Genomic DNA, 23355 nt, shown 5'->3' with positions numbered 1-23355 from the left:
AAACACGAGGAAAAACAGATGCAACAAGCTGAATTAATTAAAGATTAGTTAGAAGTAAAAATTTGTCAGATAAGTGACATAAATTGGATGGCAGGAAATGTAAAAATAAATCACAATTTGACCCAATATGAACTATTGTGATGTTGTGGCTAATGTTTGGACTAGATTTTATTGTTTTGTATTGTATTTTTTTAAGTTGTGGTCGATCTTTTCTTTCCAAACTCACTAATTAATTATGCTAAGTAATGCTAAACGTGAGGCATTGCGTGTCGGGTAGTGGCACAAGCTATAAAAATGAGACAACATATTACACTATATGAATATTTGATTCTTTTGATGGGTTTACACAGATTTTCTTTATATAACACTGGACTGACGATGGATTAGTCCAACCAAATCCTTTATACCTGACCATAACTCACATCTTTACAGATCCTCAGGACCCCCAACGAGGACACCTGGTCCTCAACAGTCTTTTGTTGGAGACATTGGACACTAAATGAGTTCATGATTGTTTGGAGCCAGCCTCAGCTTCTGATTGGTTGTATAATTATCATGCTGCCTGTGCCCGTTAAGAGACTTTGTCTGAAGCCGTTTTTGACCGTACTCCTGCTCTTGCTTGTCTTTTATTTTGAAACACACATTTTTAGTTTTAAGTTTTGTATTTGAGAAAATCTTTTGGTAAATGATTTGAAACAAAGAATCTGGACCTTTGTTTTTGCCGAAGCACATGTCAACTACATTGATACTACAGGTTATGTGGCCCTTCTTCACTATGCTGGCCAGTGTAATAGCATGAACCTTTGTTTGGGGGGGGGGTTTTATGATCATGATGTCATTGCAATATTCTCCGCATAGTTGACTATAGGGTTTTAAGGGGCGTCTCACAAAACGGGCTTTTAGCAGAGCAACCAAAAGTGAGTCTGTACGTTTACATGTCAGGCAATTGGACAACTTGCCGAGTCCGAGCATATGCAGAAGAGAAAATTGATTTATTGACCGTGTACGTCTGACTCCACCTCCATAGGTGGCGCTGTGTCTCTTTATAAGCTAGTGCATTGATGCAGTTTTGTGTTGACCTTTACGTCACACAAAAACAAACGGTTCTGTATGTTTTATACGTCGACCAAAACATACAGACGTCGCGGTATGATCCCTGAGAGTTTCCGGGTCAAAGCACAGGGAGGACATTTTGGTCCATGCCCAGAACGCCAAGTCCGACTCCAGTCCCACTAAGTGTATACATGCAGGAGTAATCAGACTATGAATTGTATTATCCAGGTATGTTAGTCCGACTTAGACAAATTCAATTTTAGTCAGACTACATGACTGTCTGACTAAAATCCGACTTTTAACCAGTGAACCAGCCTGAGACTGAGGAGGCTAAATGGAACCAGGCCTTCATTTATTTGATTATCTACAACTTTCCACTTGGGCAGTTACTGGTTACGACAATGTCGTAGGTCGACAAGGTCACACACACAAGGACACTCATGCACATTATGCATTCCTTAGCCCCTTATCCTAACCTTAACCATAACAACTAAATGCCTAACCCTTACCCTAACCTATTCCCAATTCATACCTAAAGGTCTTGGTATACTTCCGTGACCCAATGCGCAGGCTTTGGAACCATGCGTAACGAGTGTGTTGGTTGCGCATAGTCAGCGCATGTGCAAACTCAATTTCGACCCCTATAGTGGGTGGAGTATAAATAAAGCCCCGCTCACCAAGCAGAAAAAAACATTTTGACAACAGAAAAGGTAGTCGCCAAGGATAGTCATCCGGGGCTCGAACCAGACGTGTCCAAGGGAGCTGTAGCATCGTTCTCTTCTTCTTTGGTAGGAATGCGGCCTATTCCCTATGTCCAGACTTGTATCGCCACCCGAGGGTGAAGTGGGATACTACAGGACCCTGACGTTCTAGTATGCCAGGGTCCGCGATATGCGACGTGCGGAAGTATGCTACGGACTTAACCCTCAAACTAAGAGTTAATCCTCAAAAAGGGCCAGCCAAAATATCTCCAATTTCCCAAAATGACCTCACTCAATATGGTTTATAGGTATTTCGGTGCTCACAAACATCTCCATACAAGAATACACACACAGAAGTAAAGGAATCTGCCATGTTGTTGTTCATGGTAACACAGGAGTAACGACTCACTCACACTGCGGTTGACTCGTTGTTATTCTCACCATGAATAACAACATGCAAGTCAAAGTCTCTACTAACATTCCTTACGCTTTGTGTGGGGGACTATTCACTCTTTATCAAAGCAGAATGTTTGATTCAGATTGTCAATCTTTGGTAGGTTACGGCACATTTTGAACAGAGCAGACCTCGCATATTTTCTCGGAGAAAAGAAAATGTTCTGGAGATATTAAAAAGCAACCACTCGCCTCAGCTTTGCCCTTGACCTTAACGTTGACAAAGATGACAAGATAGTCTAATTTAAAATCCCTCAAGGAACTCTTTTTTTTTGTCTTTCTTTCTTATTCAATCAACAGATCAACTCATATGAAACACATCCAGGCTGCTCTGCAAATTATCGTCAGGGTTGGTTTTCCTTTGAGCGAAGAGTAACGTGAGCTATGACTTGGCCTTTGATAGACTCACAAATCTTTATGCGTTCAAAGAGGCAAACGGAGCTTTCAACACTCGGCAAGACAAGCGAGCGGTGACGAGAGCGCGCCGTTTAAACAGCCAAACATCAGAGAAACAAAGCAGCTGCTCATGTTCCTTCAGTCGCACAACGCTGGGTCGTGACGCTCTACGGGTTTTCTGTTGGACTTCTGTGCTCGACGTGTACCGTCCCTCCTTTTAACTAACACACACACACACACCATCTCCCCCATCTCCCCATTCACTCCTCAAGCCCCCCCCCATGCGACACCCGTCATGCGTGTCGGGTAAACACCACAGCAGCTCATTAGCAACCAAAGTCATCAAATTACAGTGTGTGTTGTGTGTATGTACTGTATATGTGAAAGTGCGATGACTTTTGTGAGTGGGCAGATTATGTAGTTCCACTCAGAGTGGGAGTGTTCCCAGGCGTCACAAGACCTTAACGCCTAAACACTGCTATACCGAGAAACACAATTCTGAGAGTTGATCATCAGAATTGTGTGTATTTTACGTTTGGGGAGTGAGTAGGAACAATTTGAGGAGTGCGTTTTACACTAAACACCTTAACCAACATTTCTTTCTAGAGCCAAAGACCTGGTTCTGGTGTTCACTGTTTGTTTCTTATGAGTGAATTATTGAGTTTCAACATCTAAGGGTGCAATGTTGCACTTAACCTTAGTTTGATTCATTTCCATACTGCAGTGAAGACTCGACAGTACGTGTTTATAAATGGTTAGAAACAGTAATCGGTCAGAATTTTGCAATCTGCAACATGGCTCATGGCACTGCCCTCTAGAGGAAGTGTTGTAGTATTGTAGTATGGTCCATATCAACCCAAAGAGGCATGGTATGTAGGGTAATGAAGGAGATAACATTGCGACGGATGGATGTAAAACCGGACCTTAAGAAGTTGGAAAGGGTCCGTTTCTCCTCTGTTTTCATTGTCTACACACGAGTGTTTTTGTTCCTGATTAAACTCTGTAACTCTATCAATTAAAATTATTAATAAATTAGGTTCTATTTGCAAGCTAGTAAATTAGAGTAACATCAGTTACACAGTACTTCACTTAGTATAATCTGGTGTTGTTGTAGCCGTCTTTTTCCCCATGCATTCTTTGGCTGTTGTCACAATTATGTCAAAACAATAATAACAAATGTGAATATCATTGCTCTTTACCCTTGCTAGAGTGCTGGATGGGGCATTGGAGTTTGCCCAACCTGTCAACAATGTGTTTTGTGGATCTGGAGAAGACTTATGACCATGTCCCCAGGGGCTTCCTCTTAGCTTCATCAAACCACAACCTCCAGCTCTTGCTGGGAAGGTTTGCAGCCAATTGTGAAGAACTTGGGTTGAGGATCAACACCTCCAAGCCCGAGGCCATGGGAGAGGTCTTGCCTCAAGTGGAGGAGCTTAAGTATCTTGTGGTCTCGTTCACGAGTGAGGGAAGGATGGAGCGGGAGATCGACAGGCGCATCGGGACAGCGTCTACAGCGATGCGGACGCTCAACCGGTTTGTTTGAAAAGGGAGCTAAGCCGAAAGGCGAAGGTCTCGGTTTACCGTTTGATCTACATGCCAACCCTCACCTATGGGCATGAACTTTGGGTAATGACATGAAACAACAAGATCACGAATACAGGCGGCCGAAATGAGCTTCCTCCAAAGGGTAGCTGGGCTCAGCCTTAGAGATAGGGTGAGGAGCTTGGACATCCGGGAGCAGTCAGAATAGAACTGCTGCTCCTCTTTGTCGAGAGGTGGTTTGGGAATCTGGTTAGGATGCCTCCTGAACGCCTCCCTGGGGAGGTGTTTCAGGCATGTCCTTCTGGGAGGAGACCCCAGGGCCCTGGGAACACCTTGGAATCCCCCCAAAGGAGCTGGTAGAAGTGGCTAGGGAGAGGGCTGTCTGGGCTTCCGTGCTAAGGCTGCTGCCCCCCGCGACCCGGACCAGCGGAAGACATCGGAACGAACAGAATTATAGTGATCACCATTTATATAGGAACCTTCATCACGAGCAGGAGCCACTGCCTAATGTTTTCAATCCAACAGTCAGTACTGGTGTGCAGAATCCGCCTTCTTTGGGGGGCTTTTCACTCAAATGCATTTTTACGTGTCAAATAAATGGACGGCAGGTTATACACAAGGTCTACATATTTACCTTTTACCTTTAGTGTGACCGTTTTAATTTAGCTCACACTCTAATAACGTCAGCCTAATTACCAGTGAGATTATTAACCCCGTCCAGTCCACTTCCTCATCCCCTAACAGTTTTTATCACCTACTTTTAAGGTTGTAAAATTTTAACCAAAAACATCAAGTGTAAAAAACACACATGTGATATGTGACACTGGGATACGTCCTAAAATAATATAACGTGGAACATGATTATGTGGAACCATAATGAACGAGGGACAATTCAGCTGCTTAATGTCCCACCATATCTCTGTGATATATTGAACATAAGTAGTTATGTTAATGAGGCCATTCATTTAGCTAATTCACTTTCATTAGAAAATAATTCTGCGTCAGCATCCTTGTCTCCACATAATGGTGATTATTAATGGGAGCTGTGCATCTTTACTTATTAAGGAGCTATAGTAGGTTCAAGGAAATCATGTTTTTTTTTTTAATTAAAATCTAAATTTATCCACTGAGGAGTTCCAGAGTTCAATCAGCTCATCGTCTTGAAGTTTTGTTATAATGATGTTCCACTAGAATTTTTATATATGCAAGAAAAGATCAATGTGCTTCTAATGTATAGTATGTTAAGTACTGTATGTTTTTTTTTGAACATTACCTTTAATAAAATGTCTGTTGCTGAGATGCTAAAAGTCACTCAGGGGTCAACTCACTCATTCACACGCCGCTCCGTTTGTTGGGATCGGGCACTTTTGACGTACAGCTCGGTTCATCATTGGCTCAGCATTTGACATGCCAGTGCCAATTAGGTCCAGAACCGTCCCTCAGGACTTGGTCTCTCTTACGCGACCTTCCCTGAGGCCTCCAGCTGTTTGCTGTATAATGAAGCCTGTGACAGCAGAGTAGGCTGACTGTGTTTGCTTGGAATCCGAGGTGGTTACACTACAGTGTTGTTTATTTTTTTCTCTGCATCACTTTGAGATTTTAATCCATGATTTTAATCACGACTCGCTGAGACTACTGTAATTCCTTCCCTCACACTCTCTCACGTCGTCCCTAAAACAAGGAGGAAGCTTAGGGGTGAAACTGTGTTTTTAAATCCTCTCTTAAATTTTTACTTTTCTCTTTTGACTCAGTTTAAGATGTTGTCTTTTAATATTTGTATTGTTTTCACTTTTGTGTGCCCTCATGTCTGTGTACAGTACTTTGGCCAACTGTGCGTTATATGAATAAAGTTGGATTTGACAGTTCTTCATGTTTTTAATTGACTGTATTTTTGTACTTTTACCTTAAGTTTAACTGATGTCAAAGCGATGGCTGCAGGATTATTTGTTTTGTACGTTATTTGTAGGTAACACGATTAAACACAACCCACACATATCCAATTCCAAATCCCACTGGTTAAAAACCCCTGCTTAATCCTGAATTTAAATAGGTATGTGCCCTGTAGGAATGTGTATAATCTGCTTTTAATCCCAGGTCAAATGGCTGCAATGCAGGTTGGGTTTTATCAACTTTATCAGTATAAAGGTGGGAATGCAAGACCTGGGTAAACCCACTCATTTGTTCATTTTCTGCTATTCTGCGATCTCTTTTGGACTTGTGACGGTTCCCGGTTTTTAATAATCCAGCACAACTATTTCTGGTAAACTGTTGGTTTACTATGCAGAGATTACCAAGAATATTTAGCAGAGTCTATGAACAGAGGGATGCAGCGATGCTCCACTTTTGTCTCTTCACCACACTTAAATTGAACTGCCTTTTTCAATCCCTCAGGGCTAACGACTAAAAGACAACGTAAATGTTTTTGATCTATATCGTTAATTTTAATCACTAACATTACCCTAAAAAGTTTCAAATTTCACCTTAATGACAAGTGACCTGAGGTAAAGGAGCTGGCTTATATTTGAGCAGGGCAGAACATCCACTGGCAATGATGTTAATCACCTCAAAAATCCCATGTTTACCCACTAATTGAGTGAATCAGATTGAATTTCTGCTAAGAGAGGATGGGCTATTTCTTTCCACCAAAATCTGTTCTGTGGTGGCAAATCTCTTGGAAGAGGGCAAAGAGGCAACTCTTTCCGTAAGTTGATTTGACATGTGTGCAGACGGGCCCAGCGCGCAGTCAAGTAGAGTGAAATGCATGAATGGGTGAATGAGCAAAGGACAGAGGGGTGTGTGATGTTCTTATACCTCACAGGATGAGGCCCTGGAAATGTAAGAACCTTGAAAGCTGTTTCTTACAAGACAAAGAATGACTCTCCCTTTTTCTTTAAGATGTTTTTATCCATATAGGATGTGTTAGAGAATCTACTGTGGAAACTGTCATTACATTAAAACCTGCCCCACACTAGACGATCCAGTCAAGACACGGGACCAGACACAGGGAGGAGATTTGAAGGATTTGGGATCTCACAGAAACCTGCGAGATTTAACGTGACTTCAGAATGTAAACAGTCATCGCTTAATAGCTGTTGTGTGTGTGTACTTAATACGTAAGATTTGAAATCGGGAAGACTCTGATGCGTCCAGTGATGTTTAAATCGCGTCTGTTAACCTCTCACACTTACAGGACAATATTTAGTCAGATAATCTCAAGTTCAAATCAGCCTAAAACCGGACGGGACCCAAATCTGGCCAATTATCGGGGCTTAAGCAAGTGTTATATGGTTACAATAGTATGAAATTGTTATTACAGTCCCAATCTCACGCCACACACATTTGAAGTGAAGCAAAAGATGCAAATTTCACATCTTCACATGATGATGTGCCATTCACATGATACACGTCTTTGCTATGACTTTGGGTGTAATCTCGTGACACACAAAAAACACACCATACTTTAATGTATTATGCCAATACTTGCTTTTTAAACGCAATGTGAGGTAACACTGTACAGTATATTGTCCCACCCTCAATGTCCATCGAGTGCTTGCTCCTCTGCGTGACCTCGCACAAGTCTCTATTGCACATTACACACAGGATGGACTTTATTTTTGTGTAGATTTTTATAATGATTGCCATTGACTGTCAGTCATGACATGCTGCAATAAGACAAGTAGATATGGTAAGAGACTGTGTGTGTGTGTGTGTGTGTGTGTGTAAGTGAGAGAGTCATTAGGTCTGCTGCTGACAGGTGCTGGAGGAGAGCTATGACCAGAATGGCCCGCTGTCCTTAAGGGAAGCAGCATTTCAACATTTAACTCATGACTGATGGCATGGCAGCCAAATGTCTGTCCTCTCCCACACACACACACACACACAGAGGTCACCTCAGCCCACACATCTTGAGAGTGACCACCTATCTCACACACACACACACACACACACACACACACACAAAACACAACCTTGAATTTAACCATGTAAGGATCTCCTATTGCATGTTTACTAAAGTAGTTTACATATATATATGTATATATATATATATATACATATAACATAGAAGATGTTCATCATTTAACCCTTAGTTCTCACGTGGTACAGATCAGCGCCACAGGTGTAATCTTGGTAAATTGCCGTGGGAATAACATACATAATATACAATATATATAACTTCTTATATGGACATCCTGTGGGATTGACGTAATTTTTGCTCAGGTGTGTTTATATAGTTGGTGAAAATGAAAAAAAATATATTATCATCAAATTGTTGTGCAAAAAAGCAGCCTAAATGCTCTGTGTTCTAAGGATTAACATAATATGACGAAACTAAAATGTAAGCGGTGTCCTGTTCTGACAGAAAAACTAGTCTGTATAGAATGTTGTGTGTGCTGGGTTGTGTTTTATTTGCATTGTTTAGTTTATAAAACAGGGTTTTAACCTCTTGACTTCCTTTTTCTTGACTTTTTTACTTTAGGCTTTTCCTTTTGAGCTGTGAGTTTATTATTATTATTATTTTCATTAGTATAGGAAGACCCTGGTATGGCTAATTAGGCAGTTAAGGGAAAACACATGTGTTAGTGATCCATATTTACAGAGATTCAGGATTTTCCAGGGAATACCTGTATGTGTTTCACTCATATCTATCTTAATAAACTTTAACTGTACACATAACGTGTATTTACTCCTCATTTGTGCCTGTTCTTTATTAAATTCACAAGTCTTTCTTGTGTTTCAAATGTCCCTGAACACACTGTGACAGCACTAATGCGACACAGGTGCTTTTTTTTTCCCTCACAGCAGCCATTTTGCGAGAAGCACACAGGTGTAAACAATCCGACTAACGACGGAGTAGCTCCGACTGCTTGATCTGAACTGAACTGTCCATTTAATCAGTGTGTTTTTCCTGTTCAAACCTGTCAAAGCGACAGACTAAAACTTATCTGTTGAAACTCAACAGGTGGAATTTTTAGTCAACTTTTTTTCTCCCCCTCAAGACAATGTTTGTTTATTGAGTTTTTAAATAATTAAGCACATAAAATGTTCGCGATACAAAAGTACAGGCTAAAGCTAGTTTAAACGTACTGTAATGCCTGTAGAACCACACTAATGATGAGCTGTTTTGATAATGAATGCTGAAATACTGTCAGGCCAAACTTCCCTCATCCATTTTAATATGTTAAAGAATTTGATTGACATATTGTGAGCACAGATTTACTTCCCCAAGTGGTTTAGCTAAAATACTTTTACAGCCTGCTGCCCAGTGTTTTAATGTAACAAAATACTATGTTACTGTACTTAAGTAAAAAAATCATGTACTGTATTTGTACTTTACTCTGTTATTTGTATTTCTAGCTCCTTTAACTTTTACTCCACTACATTTCCCCTATCTTTGTTACTCGTTACTACCAAATAAAATCAGAAGAAGAAGGTCTGTCGTTTTATAGAGTTTTTTTGAGCTGCTTTACTTTATAGACTAGCAGACTCTTTATAGACTAGCAGAGCCAGGAACTGAACCCAAAACCTTCCAGTTGAAAGACAACTCGCAATAACACTGAGCCACCATGACTCAAACCCAACTCACTATTTGAATACTTGTACTTCTAAAACTTGAGTACATTTTGTATCAGAAAATGACATTTGATACTTAAGTACAGTACATGTTTCAGACTTTTACTAAAGTAATATTATACAAAAAAAGTGATTTCAACTTCTGCCAAAGTCATTTTCTGGTAAGATACGTGTACTTTTACTCAAGTATCCCTTTACAAGACTTAAGTTAAGTGAATATGCATTCATGTATTTGTCCATACTGCTTTGTGAGTTTGTCCCAAATACACACACACACACGTGCACGCTAAAAGTGGCCAAGGAGACAGAGCTGAGCTGTCGCGGTGTACAAATGGTAAAAGATGCCATGTGTGGCCATGTGTCTTCTGGGCCGACTAAAAATACATTGAATCCATCAAGCAAAGCAGCGGGAGGGGAGACAGCATCCTCTGAGTGACTCTGACGTGTCATTTACAGTGTCGGCTTCAAACTGCCTTAAACTGTATGAAAGTTTGCGACACACTCCGTCTCACTGTGTGTGGAAACGTAGCGTCGGTGAACAAAGAGAGTGACAAGTAGAGGAGCAGGAGTGTCTGCACGTTACTGATGATCTTTACTTCACAAACCACGTGTCAGGGAATCGGACGCCTTTTCCAAAAAGCCAAAGAAAGAGAGAAGAAATATTGCTGTTGTGTTTGAGCTGTGACACGTTCTCTGCAGGGAAGAAGAGCAAAAACCTATTTTTGCTGCTTCCCAGTAACGATGAAGCACATTTCATCACATTTTGCTTTGGTTCAGACTGGAAACACAAATAAGAGTTTCATGTTCTCGTTTCTGTGATTTTCACCTGCACTTATTCAAGCTACGAAATGTTTGTAACAACGGAGACCAAATTACAGACCAAAATTAAATTGTAAATGGACAAAATCTGCTAATTAAAAAATGATAGTGGGGAGAAGTGGACGGAAGGACTGGAGATTTACCCTCATTAAACCTTCTGATCTTTCAATCCTCCAGTTTCAACAGCAATTAGAGCATCTGTGTGACTGACTACCAGTGGCAGGTGCCAGTCTTTGAAACAGGGTGACGTGCATACATTCTGCAAACGAATAAATAAAACAAGGAAACACGATAATTATGTAAAAGTGAAATAGTTTTGGACGTGGACGCTGAGCTTCCCTGGAAGTGAGATTTTGCCACCTTTGTCCAATCACCGGCGAGCTCACCTCAGTGAACAAAAAACCTATTCTGTGACTTCCCATAGAGAACAGTTGTGGTTTTAATGCGGAGGCTGCTACGGGAATACGAAAATCACGTAAGGCTAGTGTTAAGGTTTAGTATTAAAATGTCCCAGTGTCACTGTTGCTGTCTTAGAGCGATCGCCATGTGCTCGGCTTTACTCGCGCCTCGTCTGCTCGGTCACGGCGTCGAATGTGTGCATGAATGTCACCACAGACACAGACACAGAAACAAAAAGGTGCTGCTATACTGATAAACACTCTACAAACTAATGCAAGGCTTCTGTGTGTTCAGTCACAGACAGACATACTAGCAGCAACCTGTACCTCAGACTTCCCACTCTCTGTCGTTGACAAACATCAAAACGTGTCTTTAATGAAAAGGGTGAAAATAATCAGTGCACCAAATCCCTTAAGAGGAAAGAAAAAACACTAAGGTCACTTACCGAAGTTATTAGCCTTAAAATAGTGCTGTCTAATTTCAGGGCCATGAGACACATGTCTTCATCCACCATATTGATTTCTTGTCCTTCCAATTACCATAGAAATGGAGTGGAATTTGGTAGAAATGGACAATATGTCAAACCTCCCTCTTTCTTATTCCAACAGCAAGGACAAAGTCGTGAAATAACCTGGAGAGAGAGAAGGTTAGGCAGCATCCATGACACCTAATCCCCCAGTGGAGAGGGGGGAAGTGACTGACTCTTCCAGCCTGGTGTTTGTGAACAAAAAGTCTTAGAGTGACCTCGTGTGGCTGTGAGCAGGTACTGCAATAATGGGCCAGGAAAAGAAAAGAGGACACTGCAGAGATGAACAGAGATATGAGCAAAGTACCTTAAATTCTTTTTATTTAAATTAAAAAAATGTACATCACATTGTCCCTAACAGTTCACACAACTTTTTCAATTTTCATCTCTGTACATTTCAATGTTTTGTATACAAATTCCTCTTTGACAGAAAAAACAGAAATAAAAGGTTGACCGTCACAGATGACAAATGAATGAATTCACCTATTCGCTGTGAGGATAGCGGTTTCCCACTAACACTTCGTGTCGCAGTTCACTCAGTTCTGTACCAAATAGCATGAGTATTGTCTCAGTCTCATTTTTATTAAGCCTTTAATTCAAGATAAAGTCAAGTTGTCGGGTTTAAATGGCTGTTGCCGCTATTAAAGTACTCATTTATCCATTAACCAACGTGTAGCACTAGTGCAGTATGCATGGAATGTGAATCACTTCCTGTCTGTGTTGAAATGCTTCTGGAAAAGCCTTAATTAACATTTACACAGATGAACTCCATACGTGACACAACAGCAAGGACACTAGCGCCACTGGAGAGAAAATTAAAGAGACAAAGTTCCCCCCTTCATTATACCAGCAGCAACATCCTAAAGTCATCATTTTTTTCCTTGCAGTTACATGAGAAACTCTGCAACACAGCAACTTTTAACGGCTCAACTTAATTTTTAATGATTTCTTTTTTTACGTGTTTGTCCTTGCTGTGTTTGATTTACTGCTTTGTCATTTGCTTTCATGTCTGTGTAGATTTCTATGGCAAGAAAAACCTTAAAAAAAGTCACATTTCATTAGCACATCGAGTTTATTTGAACCGAAATGATACCATTATCTCAATTGTTTGATAATAATTCTGTAATAATTAATGTTAATGTCACTGTATGGCAATACACATCCTTGACTTTAGGGGGAGCTCTAAAAGGAGGAATTTCATAATCTGAACAGCCTTTTCTTCAGTCTTGTGGCAGCTTGAAATAACTTGTGTTTTGAGGTTGCTTTATGCTCATTAACTGTTATTTAAGTTGCACACAGTGTAATGTCACTAGTGCTTTTTGAACTTTATAATCAGTTAAAATATCTTTGAGCTGAACGTCAAAGGCCAGGACAATCCCACTCGGCATCAAGGTGCCACCTTCCTTTTAAGTCATTTGCTAGACACTTCCAGCAACAGTGTCTTACAGTAAGAGTGCACACATTTTTGTTTTTATTTTCGTTCAAAAACAACAACTGTCCAACTTTCAGTTTTATTTCCGCATCAACTCTGCAATCGTCAACAAGGTGCATGAAATCACGGCGGACAAAGAGGAAAAATGCCACTGTCAACGTGTTGCTGCCCTTTCAGTCCATCGAGACCGTCTCTACTCCGTGTGGAGCCTGCAAACCTAAGTACTGGTGTTGGGTATGAGAATGTATGTGTCTGTGGTTTCAAATACTGCAACTATGTGATGAGGATTTGAAGTGTGTGTCGTTAAAGGACGAGCAGAGATAGTCCGGTGGTGCAGAGTCAGTGCGAGCTGAGACATTTTAATTTAAAACGCAAACCAGTTTTCATAACTCCAAAATCAAAAGGAATTCAAACTGGTTCCGAAAATAAAAAAAAAGAAATAAAAACAAAAGAAGAAACAAACAAACCAAAACAGACAAACAAAGAAAAATATTTACAACCATCTGTAAACACGAGTGTAGGCAGAATATGGCAGACAGAAATCTTAAAATTTGGCAAAAAAGGAAAAAGAAACAAAACACGATACATTCTGTGCTTTATCTGAGTGCAACCTGCAAACCCCAGAGAGCTGATTTTCAGAGCTAACATTAGAAAAGGCTTCAGGTAATAGCTTTAAGACTTCAACGAGCCATCGAATCACACAGTGTTCTGTCACTCTACTGATTTCACCTTCTCTAATGGGGTCAGGATCAAATGTATGCCTGAACTAAAATAGATGTGCACATCTGTACGAGGGTGGCCTTTGAAATATCAGGCCAAAGCATAACGCATGCACGTCAAAGGACTGGTCCATTACATCGCTGGCAACTTCATATCCATTCCAGTTGATTCTAATTGAAAATGACGACGAGATCGTTTGTGTAGATTTAAAGAGAAACCGTTGACATTTCAGTCTAATGGCGGATGACAGAAGATAATCCTCCCGCTTTTCTTGAGAAGTTGTGACAAGTGTGATAAAGGGTTGTTATACTAAAAAAAAAGAAGAAGTATTCAGTGACTATAAATCCCCAGAACATTTAAATGTCAAGATCTTTCTTTGAACCGTGTTTTATAAGAACTCTACAAAGAAACCGAAGCTTGTGCTGCTGGACATTCAGAACATAGAATAATATGGGAGTGTGGAATAGCTATTCTACTGTCTGTCTGGATTCTATCTGCATTCATCTCTGCAAACACAGTAAAGTGTCTGATGTCGCGTTTGGCATTACATTTCTACACATGCTACCATTCTGCAATTATCAAAGACCAGCTTCATTCTTGCAAACAGCATCGGAAAATAAAGTGACGTCGAAATATCCTGTCCAGCCCAGACATGATCCTACCCATTAAACAAAAGATGTGGAACCAGTGGGAGACGTGACCCGGGTGACTGTCTCCACCCACAAAAGCAGAACTGAGAACAAACAAAATAAACTCCTAACAAATATGAATCCAGAGTATGTGACTGTTTATGTAACCTTAAATAGATATTTCTGCTGTGGTCTTGGACGATAAGATTTCCGATTTATACTTGAAAAATACCTCACTATCGGCCAGTGGCTTCATTCTCAAGTACCTTCTTTTATGCCTGACTCAGTAATCATCCTCGCCTGTGGTAGAACTATCAGTCCAGTGTTAATACAAGTGTGTTCATGTTGTGCTGCACTGGTGGCAGCAGGCTAAGACCTGAGCAGTCAGACATTACAGAAATACACCGAGATATATCTGCAAACACTGTCACAGTTTCCAGCTGATGTGGTGACCGACTAATGTCAGAGGTTCCAGTTAACAGTGTAATAAAGTGCAGGGAGAATACCGGTGAATATATGTACAGATTGTGCCTTGGAAAAGGAACATTAGACATGGGAGGCTGCGTTCTCCGCTGTCACGACTCTAAATGGCAGTCAGTGTTGTGCTCTCTCATCTCGGACACAATCGGCAGCTTCGGGACAGACGTGTTAACCCCAAGGCCGTTTGTTACACAGACCAGAACAACAAAAAGAAAAAAAAAGAAGCTGCTCACTACCAAGTTTCACACATGTACACACAAAAGCGGATACTGAATGCAGCGCGCGTTTTCCTGTTTGTTGGTTAGACACTGATGACTCGACGTATACTGTAGCTGCTGAAATGTGTCTAGAACGTAGAGCGAGGATCCACAAGTGAAGACAGCAGCAATGTAAACTAACAGAAAGGCTCAGTCATCTGACTTTGTCACAGCTAATACACGTTTAAAAAAAAAAAAAGACACGATCACTGACCACTCACGCTTAGATTTTTGTTGGGCAAAAAAAAAAATTTAAAATAAAAATCTGTTAGTTTCACATCTAAATATTTCCTCAGTGGTTTGTTTTTTTACTCTCATTCATGAAGCTGAACTCAAATATATGATAGATACCTGGCAGTTATAACGGTTATTTGTTTGTCTCCTATTTGTTTCACGACATATTTAAAATCTTCCTTTTATAGCAAAAGACACACACACACACACACACACGCACACACATACGCTCAAACATGCAAACACTGAAACATGTAAGTCAGAAACCAGTCATCCAATCAGGTGATCAGTCACGTGGTGGGGGATCCAGCCCCCTCGCCAGCCTTCTGCTGATGGATTCAAACCACACTTTCAGCTCCTCGCTCCTGCAACACAAATGCTGTCCATTGACCCAACACACGTTTGCCAGACTTCACCCTCATTTCCCCAAAAGGCGCGGCAAAGACGGTGGGGGAGGCCACCAATCAGAAGGAGCAGGTGCTCGCCGAGCAGAGGGGTGTGGTGTGCCAAAGTTTGTTGTGTCTTCCAGTCCAGTAGAAAGTCAGGAGGCTCTCAAGACTTCAGCCGCAGTGCAGAGCGGAGCAGAACTGCGGGGGGCAGAATGTCTTAGGGCTCTGCGCTGGCTGCTGGTTTGGTGGTGGACGTCATGATCTTCATGTACTGTGTGAAGATGGCCTCGAAAGCCTCGTCTCTGTGGATCATGGCACCAAACACCAATGGCTGCGGAAGACAAGAGATGCCGTTTTGACATTTTAGCAGAAAAAGGCACAGATGTTACTGATCCCAATAACTATGGCTGTGTTCAGTTCTAGTGCACCAGCATTTACGCCAAAATGGATAAAGCTAAAAGGAACGCAGCCGTCGTTCATTTGATTTTCCTACAGCTGCCAGTCAAAATGGCCGCTGAAGTGCCTCACATGAAGAAACAACACGCAACACAAACATATTTGTGTATGAATAACAAAATAAATCCCACAAACAAAAGTGTACAGTACCTTCTGAGTGGAGGGAGTGGCTATGGAGATGCCCATCCCACTTCCTGGGAGAACTGACAGCACTTTGTACTGGTTAGTTAGAGGTAAGAAAAAAAAAAGGTACATTTTTATTAATACAGTACCAACAATATCCAAAACACATCAAAAACAATTTAATCTACTATGTTTACCTGCTTTGCATACATTCAATTCATTATTTAATTACTTTCTTTTAGTGTAGATCAAGAGAGATTGGTACCTTTTGTATGTCAGTGATGTCCACCAGCTTGATAACTTTATTCTTTTTAGAGGAACTGGATCTGGAGCTGGAGCTTTCAAAGCAGAGGTAACTGAGGGGAGAGAGAGAGAGAACAGCTGATGGGTCTTCTGAGAAAAACATGGGCCAGCAAAACTGACAACAACCTTAATGGACGTGCTGTCTGTTCAATATCCAAACAGGTAAAGTGATTTAAAGATCAGAGAAATTCCCATGGGGGAGGCCTGTTCTACTTGATCTCCTGTTAACTGACTGACTGACACACACATAGAAGGAGGGGATGTGAAGTATCTCTTTATTTCAAAACTCAGTACCACACATGTGCTTATGTGACTCCATTTTTCCTCCCTCTTTTGAAATGTAGTCTTTTTTTTCCCCCCCTTCTTGCAGTCGGAGAATCAACGATAAAAGACGCTCTCAAGGGAAAACATGTCCGACTTACTTCTCTGTGACGTAAAGCACTCCGTTCCTGATGTAGTCTGTGGGCATCTTCCTGTCTCTGTTTATCAGGCAACACCTCCAGCCATTCTCACACACTGGCGAAACATAAGAGAACATTAGACTTTGTCTTGATTCAAGAATGAATGAATGAATTTTCGCTGATGAAAACAGATGCACAAATGTCTTTATTTAAAAGCTGCTGTAAGGTTCCTCACCCGCCAGAGGGCGCTCTGACTCCGACAGGTTGAAAATCTCATGAAAGGCTCCCTTCTTGGTGCTGTGGGAGCGACCAGTCTCCTCGTCTCGGCTCACGCCACACGGCACCGTGGAGAGGCTGCTGCGAGAGACCACTGGCTGAACCTGGAGAGAGATGTGGGGAAGAGACGGAGGGAAAAGAGAAATGAAAGAAAAATGCACAGGGTGATTAGAGGTGAAAAAAGAGGAGAGGCACACAGGAGAAAGGCGAGACGGGAGGGTAAGAAAGCAGTGTGATGATAAGGGGGAGGGAGGAAGAAGAAGAGGGAGAGAAATTTAAACTCAAGTATCACAACTCATGATGTGGCACCAGCTAATAAGACAAGATGTTCCCAGATCTGTTAGGACGAGTAGCCACACTGGAAACGGCTCTTCTACTTTCATTTCTGTGCCTCTCTGCGTGTGCTCGTCTCCGCAGCGGGCGCAGGTGTGACGTGCCAAGCACAGAGTGAGGCCATCATTCACTCTGAACACATACTGTTACTGTGAATACAGCTGCAAGGCCAAACACACACGTTAGTTTGTGAAAATATAAGATTTAAAGTCTCCCTGCTCTATGTATTGATGTTGGATTGATAATAATTATTGGTTAAATCTTTACATAAACGATTACCTTATTATCTCAAAACTGTTGCATTCAAACCACTGTCAAATTAATTAAAGCCTACCAGCTCATGTTTCTCACTTAAGTGGTGTGTCGCCTGGCTACATCCCACACTACACACAGAAAGAGATTCATTTTATACCAAGACATAATGGAGGCAACAGCAACAATGAGCTAGTAAAGCAACATGGCTGAAAACACAAATAAACGCCCACGATAGGTTTCAGAAGTGAATATTACTGCCCAAAAACGTGGTCTTTCAGCAGTTTGATGGATTAAATGCTTCTTGTCCCTGTCCGACCCTATACTGCTGCTGTACACGTGCAAACTCTCCCTCAGTCAGGTCTGATAGTATTGCTTGACAGTGCTGTTTTCAGCATACAAATAATGTTACACTGTTTCTGTTCACAAAGCCCAGAACAGAGGCAGAATAATAACAACAAAAATCAGCAAAACTTACTGCAGCTTTAAAAAAGGATTGAAGGAAATAAACATATAACATAAACCCACAACATATAAAAACTTCTAAAAGCAACTACACTAGAGGAATAATTACTGCACATGATAGGGAACAGGAAAGTCTTCATCAGCTAATCAAGGTGCTAGTCTATGTGCATGTGAACACACACTCCTACTTCTCAAGAGGCGTCTATGTCAACGGATCAAAAATGTCACGGTCATAGTTAATGGTATTATAAGAGATATTACAGTTTTGAATTTTTTAATCTATTGTATTATAAGTTACTGTGACATTTTGATCCATTCTTTTTCCAATCACTGACAGCCAGGGTGTGTCAGACATCACACACGCTCACACAAACGCACACACACACTTTGAGGTGAGCTGAGTGCACACCCACGCACAGCAGGAGTCAAACAGGGACACACTCACACACAGTCCCTACCTTCTCAATGCCAGAGAGCTGAGAGAGAGAAACAACAGAGTTTACCTGCAACTGAGGCCACAGCAAAGACATATATATACACACACACACACACACACATTCAAACCAACAGAAAAGACACTGTGGGGTATTCACATAGCCAGAATAGACAACGAGTAGCTGGGTTTTCATGTATTATTGGCAGGAGTTTTAATACTTTATTGACCTTTTCTCCCTTTGTCTCTGGTCAGTGGCAGGAGGAGGTTGACTGGCACTTCATAAAAGGTTGAATCTGACCTGCAGCAGTCTCATAAACTATTCCCCCACCTCAGCACGACATTATCTGTACATCTAAAGCATGACCTTCTATCTCGTGTTCAATGACAATTTAGTGGCTCTTTTAACATTAGTACTAAGATTACCTACAGAGATAAACTACTTCATTGTAAAAGTAGACAGATTAATTGGGCCGACGTGGCTGATTCTTCATAGGTCGACACATTTTTGTTCTTACAAAACTTGATAAATGTTAGGTGCGTTAAACTTTATTTTTGACGCCGTAAGTTTATTGGACAAAGTCTAGTTTTTGTTGAGCAGTTTCATGTATTTAATATTTAGCTTATACTAGAGATGCATGACATTATCAGGTAATGGACATTGGCTGATATTCATAAAAAACGATTTAATTGATAAAATAAATTCATACGAACATCTGCTGTGACATGATTGTGCAAAACATTATGTTAATTACACTACAGAAGAGACTTAATGACCTCTGCAGTTTGACACGAGGAAAAACTATCAGCAAAAAGTCCTATATTAAACATCCCTAGTTTATAAATTATTTTAATTTGAAATATACACAAAAAAAATGCTCAATTAGTATGTATTTCAATTAAGCAATTTAGCATATTATTTATTATTACTACACTTTTGCATTTTATCAGGTGTAAGAGAAAAAGAGACCTTCAATGACTACTTAAAATAATAATAATAATAATGCATTTAATTTATACAGCACTTTACTGCTGGCTACTTTGAGGTCAGTAAAGCTGCTTTTTAAGTGCTAACGTTGTGTGATGCAAATGTAAAGCCATTATAGGTGAAACCCTAAAGTAAACTTCAGATTTTTAAGTTGGCAATAGAAACAACTTAAGCACAGGATTAGAAGGGAAGAAATAATCCACATATTTCATCTAAGAAGCTGTGAGAAGAAGCAGTTAAAGTGGATGCGTTTGTGTTTGTGCTTTGGCTCCCTTACCCGCCGCGACAGTGTAGCATTGGTCCTCTCTTTAAGCTGTGGGTCGGTGGGAAGGCTGTTCCACACGATGTAAGGCGTGTCGTACTTGTCGCGCAGCTTCGGACAGCTCTTAAAGACGAAGTCTATGATGAAGAACTTGATGCCAGCATACAGGCCTGGAGAGAGGAAAAACAGAAGGGATGGAAATAAAAACATGCTTCTATGGAAACAGAGGTTATCAAGTAAACCAATGTCGAGAAATGTTGCCGGGCAAAAAAGTCACAGCATCCTTTCAGAGTATTTCAATGCCATTACCTTTCCCTTTTTGTGTCCTTCACATCATTTACATTTTTTACATAATGTCCTCCTGAATACCTTTCACAGTTCTCATTACTGGCTCCATTAATATACCCCATGTTGAAAAGTCTTGAATAATAAATATTATCCTTGAGTTATGCTGTACAGATATAGAAATGGGCACCAGTGTTTCAAAAAAATCCAACATTATCACCTGTAAACACAGAACGGCAAAACTACTGAATGTGTTTGCCAACAGTAAGCATGATTATCAGACTGTTGTTTTGTTAATACTGCTCTACTTTTCCTGTAATCTAAGTTATTATAGCTTTGTATGTAACAAAATGTCATCCCTAATAAGATAAGATCCTATAAGAAGGAATAAGGTCCTTTATTTGTCTCAAAGTGGGGAAGGTTGCATTGTTACAGCAGCAAGACAGTAAAAGATAATAAGTAATAAACATGCATTACCAAAACATACAAAGATATTAACAATTGGACTGTAAAAAAATAGTTAAAAATAGAATGTAGAATGTAATATAAAGCTAGCTAGCTATAAAGTATTTTTCTTTTACCAATCTAAATACATTTGACAACTTGTTGTGGCTAATTATGTTGCACTGGCTGTAGATATCACATCTTCACCAACTGTGCTAGTCAAAATGAAGAGCAGCTCATGCTCACATTAGAGGTGACAACTCTGTTTAGATCACAGAACAAATATAGCCATTGTGTCAACCATTTCCTTTTCCTTATTGCACCTTGAAAGAGGATTTGAATAGATGCAAGAAAACACTAAAACTAAAAAGATCACACAGGCACGTCAACAGCCCGCAGGGCAAAAACAGTTACACAAGTGCTGTAAGAATTTATTTGTTTGTGATGGCATTAGTGAAGTATTTGCATTCTTCCAGAGCCAAACAGAGTAAACATGGAGAGATAAAGAAGCTTTATTTGTGTGTGTGTGTGCGTGTTCCAGGTATTACTCATGTTGTGGGGACGTACATCTGTTTACACACTCACCTTATGTAGAATTGTCTTCTTCATGGAGACAAGAAGCAAGTATACATTTAAAAGTGAAGACATGTTGTACGGATAGGATGAGGTTTGGGTTATGGTTTCCAGGAAAATAATTTCAATCAATATAATGTCCTCTGAAGTCATGGAAACCATTGTGAGTGTATGTGTGTTTGCTGTGCATTCAGACCAACTCTTTTCATGTTGCGGCCTTCTCCTACAATCTTTTAAATTCAAATTCCACCTCGTCAAACCAGCCAAGGAACATTTTATGCCAATGAATTAAAAAAAAACAAAAAAACACTACATGGTACTGCCACCTAAACTAGTGACAGTTATTTTGGATGTACTGAATCATTGGAATCAGTTAGTTAAAAAGATTTGTTCAGTACTTCCTGCATGACCGGAGCACAGACTCCGTCTGACATGGTCACTGAGCTGAAATACAGAGGCAGGGGTTGTGATTTCAGCAGTGCTGTCGCTAAATACACCAGACCTCTCTATTAAATGATGAGATTTTAGACATTTCCTTGGTAAATGTTGGAGAATAACCCACATTTTCATTTGATTGTTAAGTCTTTTTGACTTATCGATTTCGGTGAACGGCTTATCGGTTTGGCATTGTTTGGTTTGATTATTGTGCCTAGGCAATATCGAACAAAACAAAGACCCAAATAGGACTAAGCGCGAGTAACAAAAAACTAGAACGACATACAATCAGACAGATGTGAAAACATCAATAGTTTGAGACAGCCTGATGTGGGATGGCTGACAATTCCAGAACTTTGGCGCAGCAACAGAAAACCTTCCGTTTATAAACAAGAGATGAAGACTGTAGGACTGTCACTTTTTCGGAAAAAAAAAGAAAGAATTAAGCTCCAACAAACTCATCATGACCTGTAATTCATTCAAACACTTATGAGAAAAGTAAATGAATACTTCATCATTATATGGTAAATCTCTCACCTATCATGAAACCCATCAGTTTGTATGGCAGGACACAGGAGGAGATGAAAGCCACCCACAGGCAGATGTAAAGTTTCCGAGTGCTCTCTGGCTGCACCCACATGAACAGACTGACAGACAAATAAACCACAAAGAAAAAGAGTTACGTATGTCATTTCATATGCACCGTTTTTCAATTCTGAAAGTTAAAAAAAACTTACTTCTTTATCTTCTCTAAAACATCCGCCATCTTACCAAAAAGGTTCTGTGAAAAGATAGTTGAATAACTCTATTAACCTGTAATATTATAGGATTTGTTATTATATATGGTATTATAACCTGTGGTGTACCTGTGCTTTTTGTGCAACATCAAGTACAAGCTGAAACTTTTCAGACACGGTCAAGTCTTCCTTTGGAGGCTCCTGCATAAATAATGAAAGACGTATTGACCTCCACTGGTGAGTGTTTATTTTGACAGACAGGCGAGAGGAAGGTCGTCTTACCATGGGTTCAGAGACTTCAGGCACGATGCTCCACTGGATCCTCCAACCTCTGGAAAAACATTGAAAATGTAAGCACTGTACATTTTTATCAGGAGTCAAAAACCTGGCCATTGTAACCATAAAATTTGCTGTGTATGTAATGAGCATCTGTTCAGTAGTAGCACAGCTGTAGCCTTACTTAATAAAAACAAGGCTTTATTAGATAGAACATACAGTAATCAACTCAATTTAAAGCCAACAGAGCAGTTTAGTAACCATATAACACAAACGTTTTTACCTGGCGATGAGGTAATTTAAGGACAAGCGCAGGATAGCCAGGAAGAGGAACATGGGAATGGCCCAGCCGTGCCAAGCAGCATTCATATAGATCTGCAGGCAAAAGAAAAACACAGTATATTGACGTCTATCACGTGTTTAATTACGTACATGTGTAGAGATAATAAAACCCACTACATAAAAAACCTGAAGTAGGAAAAGTGTGCACTCACAATGAAGGCAATAGCTGAGGTGTAGACGGAGTGCCAATTCGATAAGGCGGAGAGATTCCTTAAGAAGTTGGTGACAGGTCTGGCTCCTCGCTCTGAAACGAGGATAGTGGGACATATAGATAAACACCACTCTATGGGATATCAATATTGAGTTCAATGTACGTGTTTAACTCTGAAAAATGTGAACTCTACACATATTGACGTGCAAAGAGTTAATA

General features: G+C 40.4%; 1 protein-coding gene across 6 annotated transcripts in view; it reads right to left on the bottom strand.

Annotated features, from left to right (window-relative positions):
* Positions 1 to 15229: 15229 nt before the first annotated feature.
* gramd4a (GRAM domain containing 4a) overlaps positions 15230 to 23355 on the bottom strand; it is a 37441-nt gene continuing 29315 nt past the window's right edge. For 4 of the 6 annotated variants that reach the window (XM_044021484.1, XM_044021485.1, XM_044021488.1 and 1 more), the window contains 13 exons: positions 23138 to 23229; positions 22927 to 23018; positions 22650 to 22698; positions 22497 to 22568; positions 22368 to 22411; positions 22168 to 22277; positions 19909 to 20063; positions 18669 to 18686; positions 17120 to 17264; positions 16906 to 16999; positions 16446 to 16536; positions 16208 to 16276; positions 15230 to 15932 (listed from right to left, as the gene is read on the bottom strand). In XM_044021484.1, coding sequence (XP_043877419.1) covers positions 15819 to 15932; positions 16208 to 16276; positions 16446 to 16536; positions 16906 to 16999; positions 17120 to 17264; positions 18669 to 18686; positions 19909 to 20063; positions 22168 to 22277; positions 22368 to 22411; positions 22497 to 22568; positions 22650 to 22698; positions 22927 to 23018; positions 23138 to 23229 — 1145 coding nt within the window. In that variant the 3' untranslated portion in view covers positions 15230 to 15818. The remainder of the gene's footprint in view (positions 15933 to 16207; positions 16277 to 16445; positions 16537 to 16905; positions 17000 to 17119; positions 17265 to 18668; positions 18687 to 19908; positions 20064 to 22167; positions 22278 to 22367; positions 22412 to 22496; positions 22569 to 22649; positions 22699 to 22926; positions 23019 to 23137; positions 23230 to 23355) is intronic. The other 2 variants (XM_044021486.1, XM_044021487.1) reach the window with 1 other exon arrangement.

The sequence above is a fragment of the Solea senegalensis genome, linkage group LG3 (assembly GCF_019176455.1).
Source record: "Solea senegalensis isolate Sse05_10M linkage group LG3, IFAPA_SoseM_1, whole genome shotgun sequence".
Classification (NCBI taxonomy): domain Eukaryota; kingdom Metazoa; phylum Chordata; class Actinopteri; order Pleuronectiformes; family Soleidae; genus Solea; species Solea senegalensis.
Note: the sequence above shows the minus strand (reverse complement) of the source record. Positions and strands in the feature narration are given on the sequence as shown.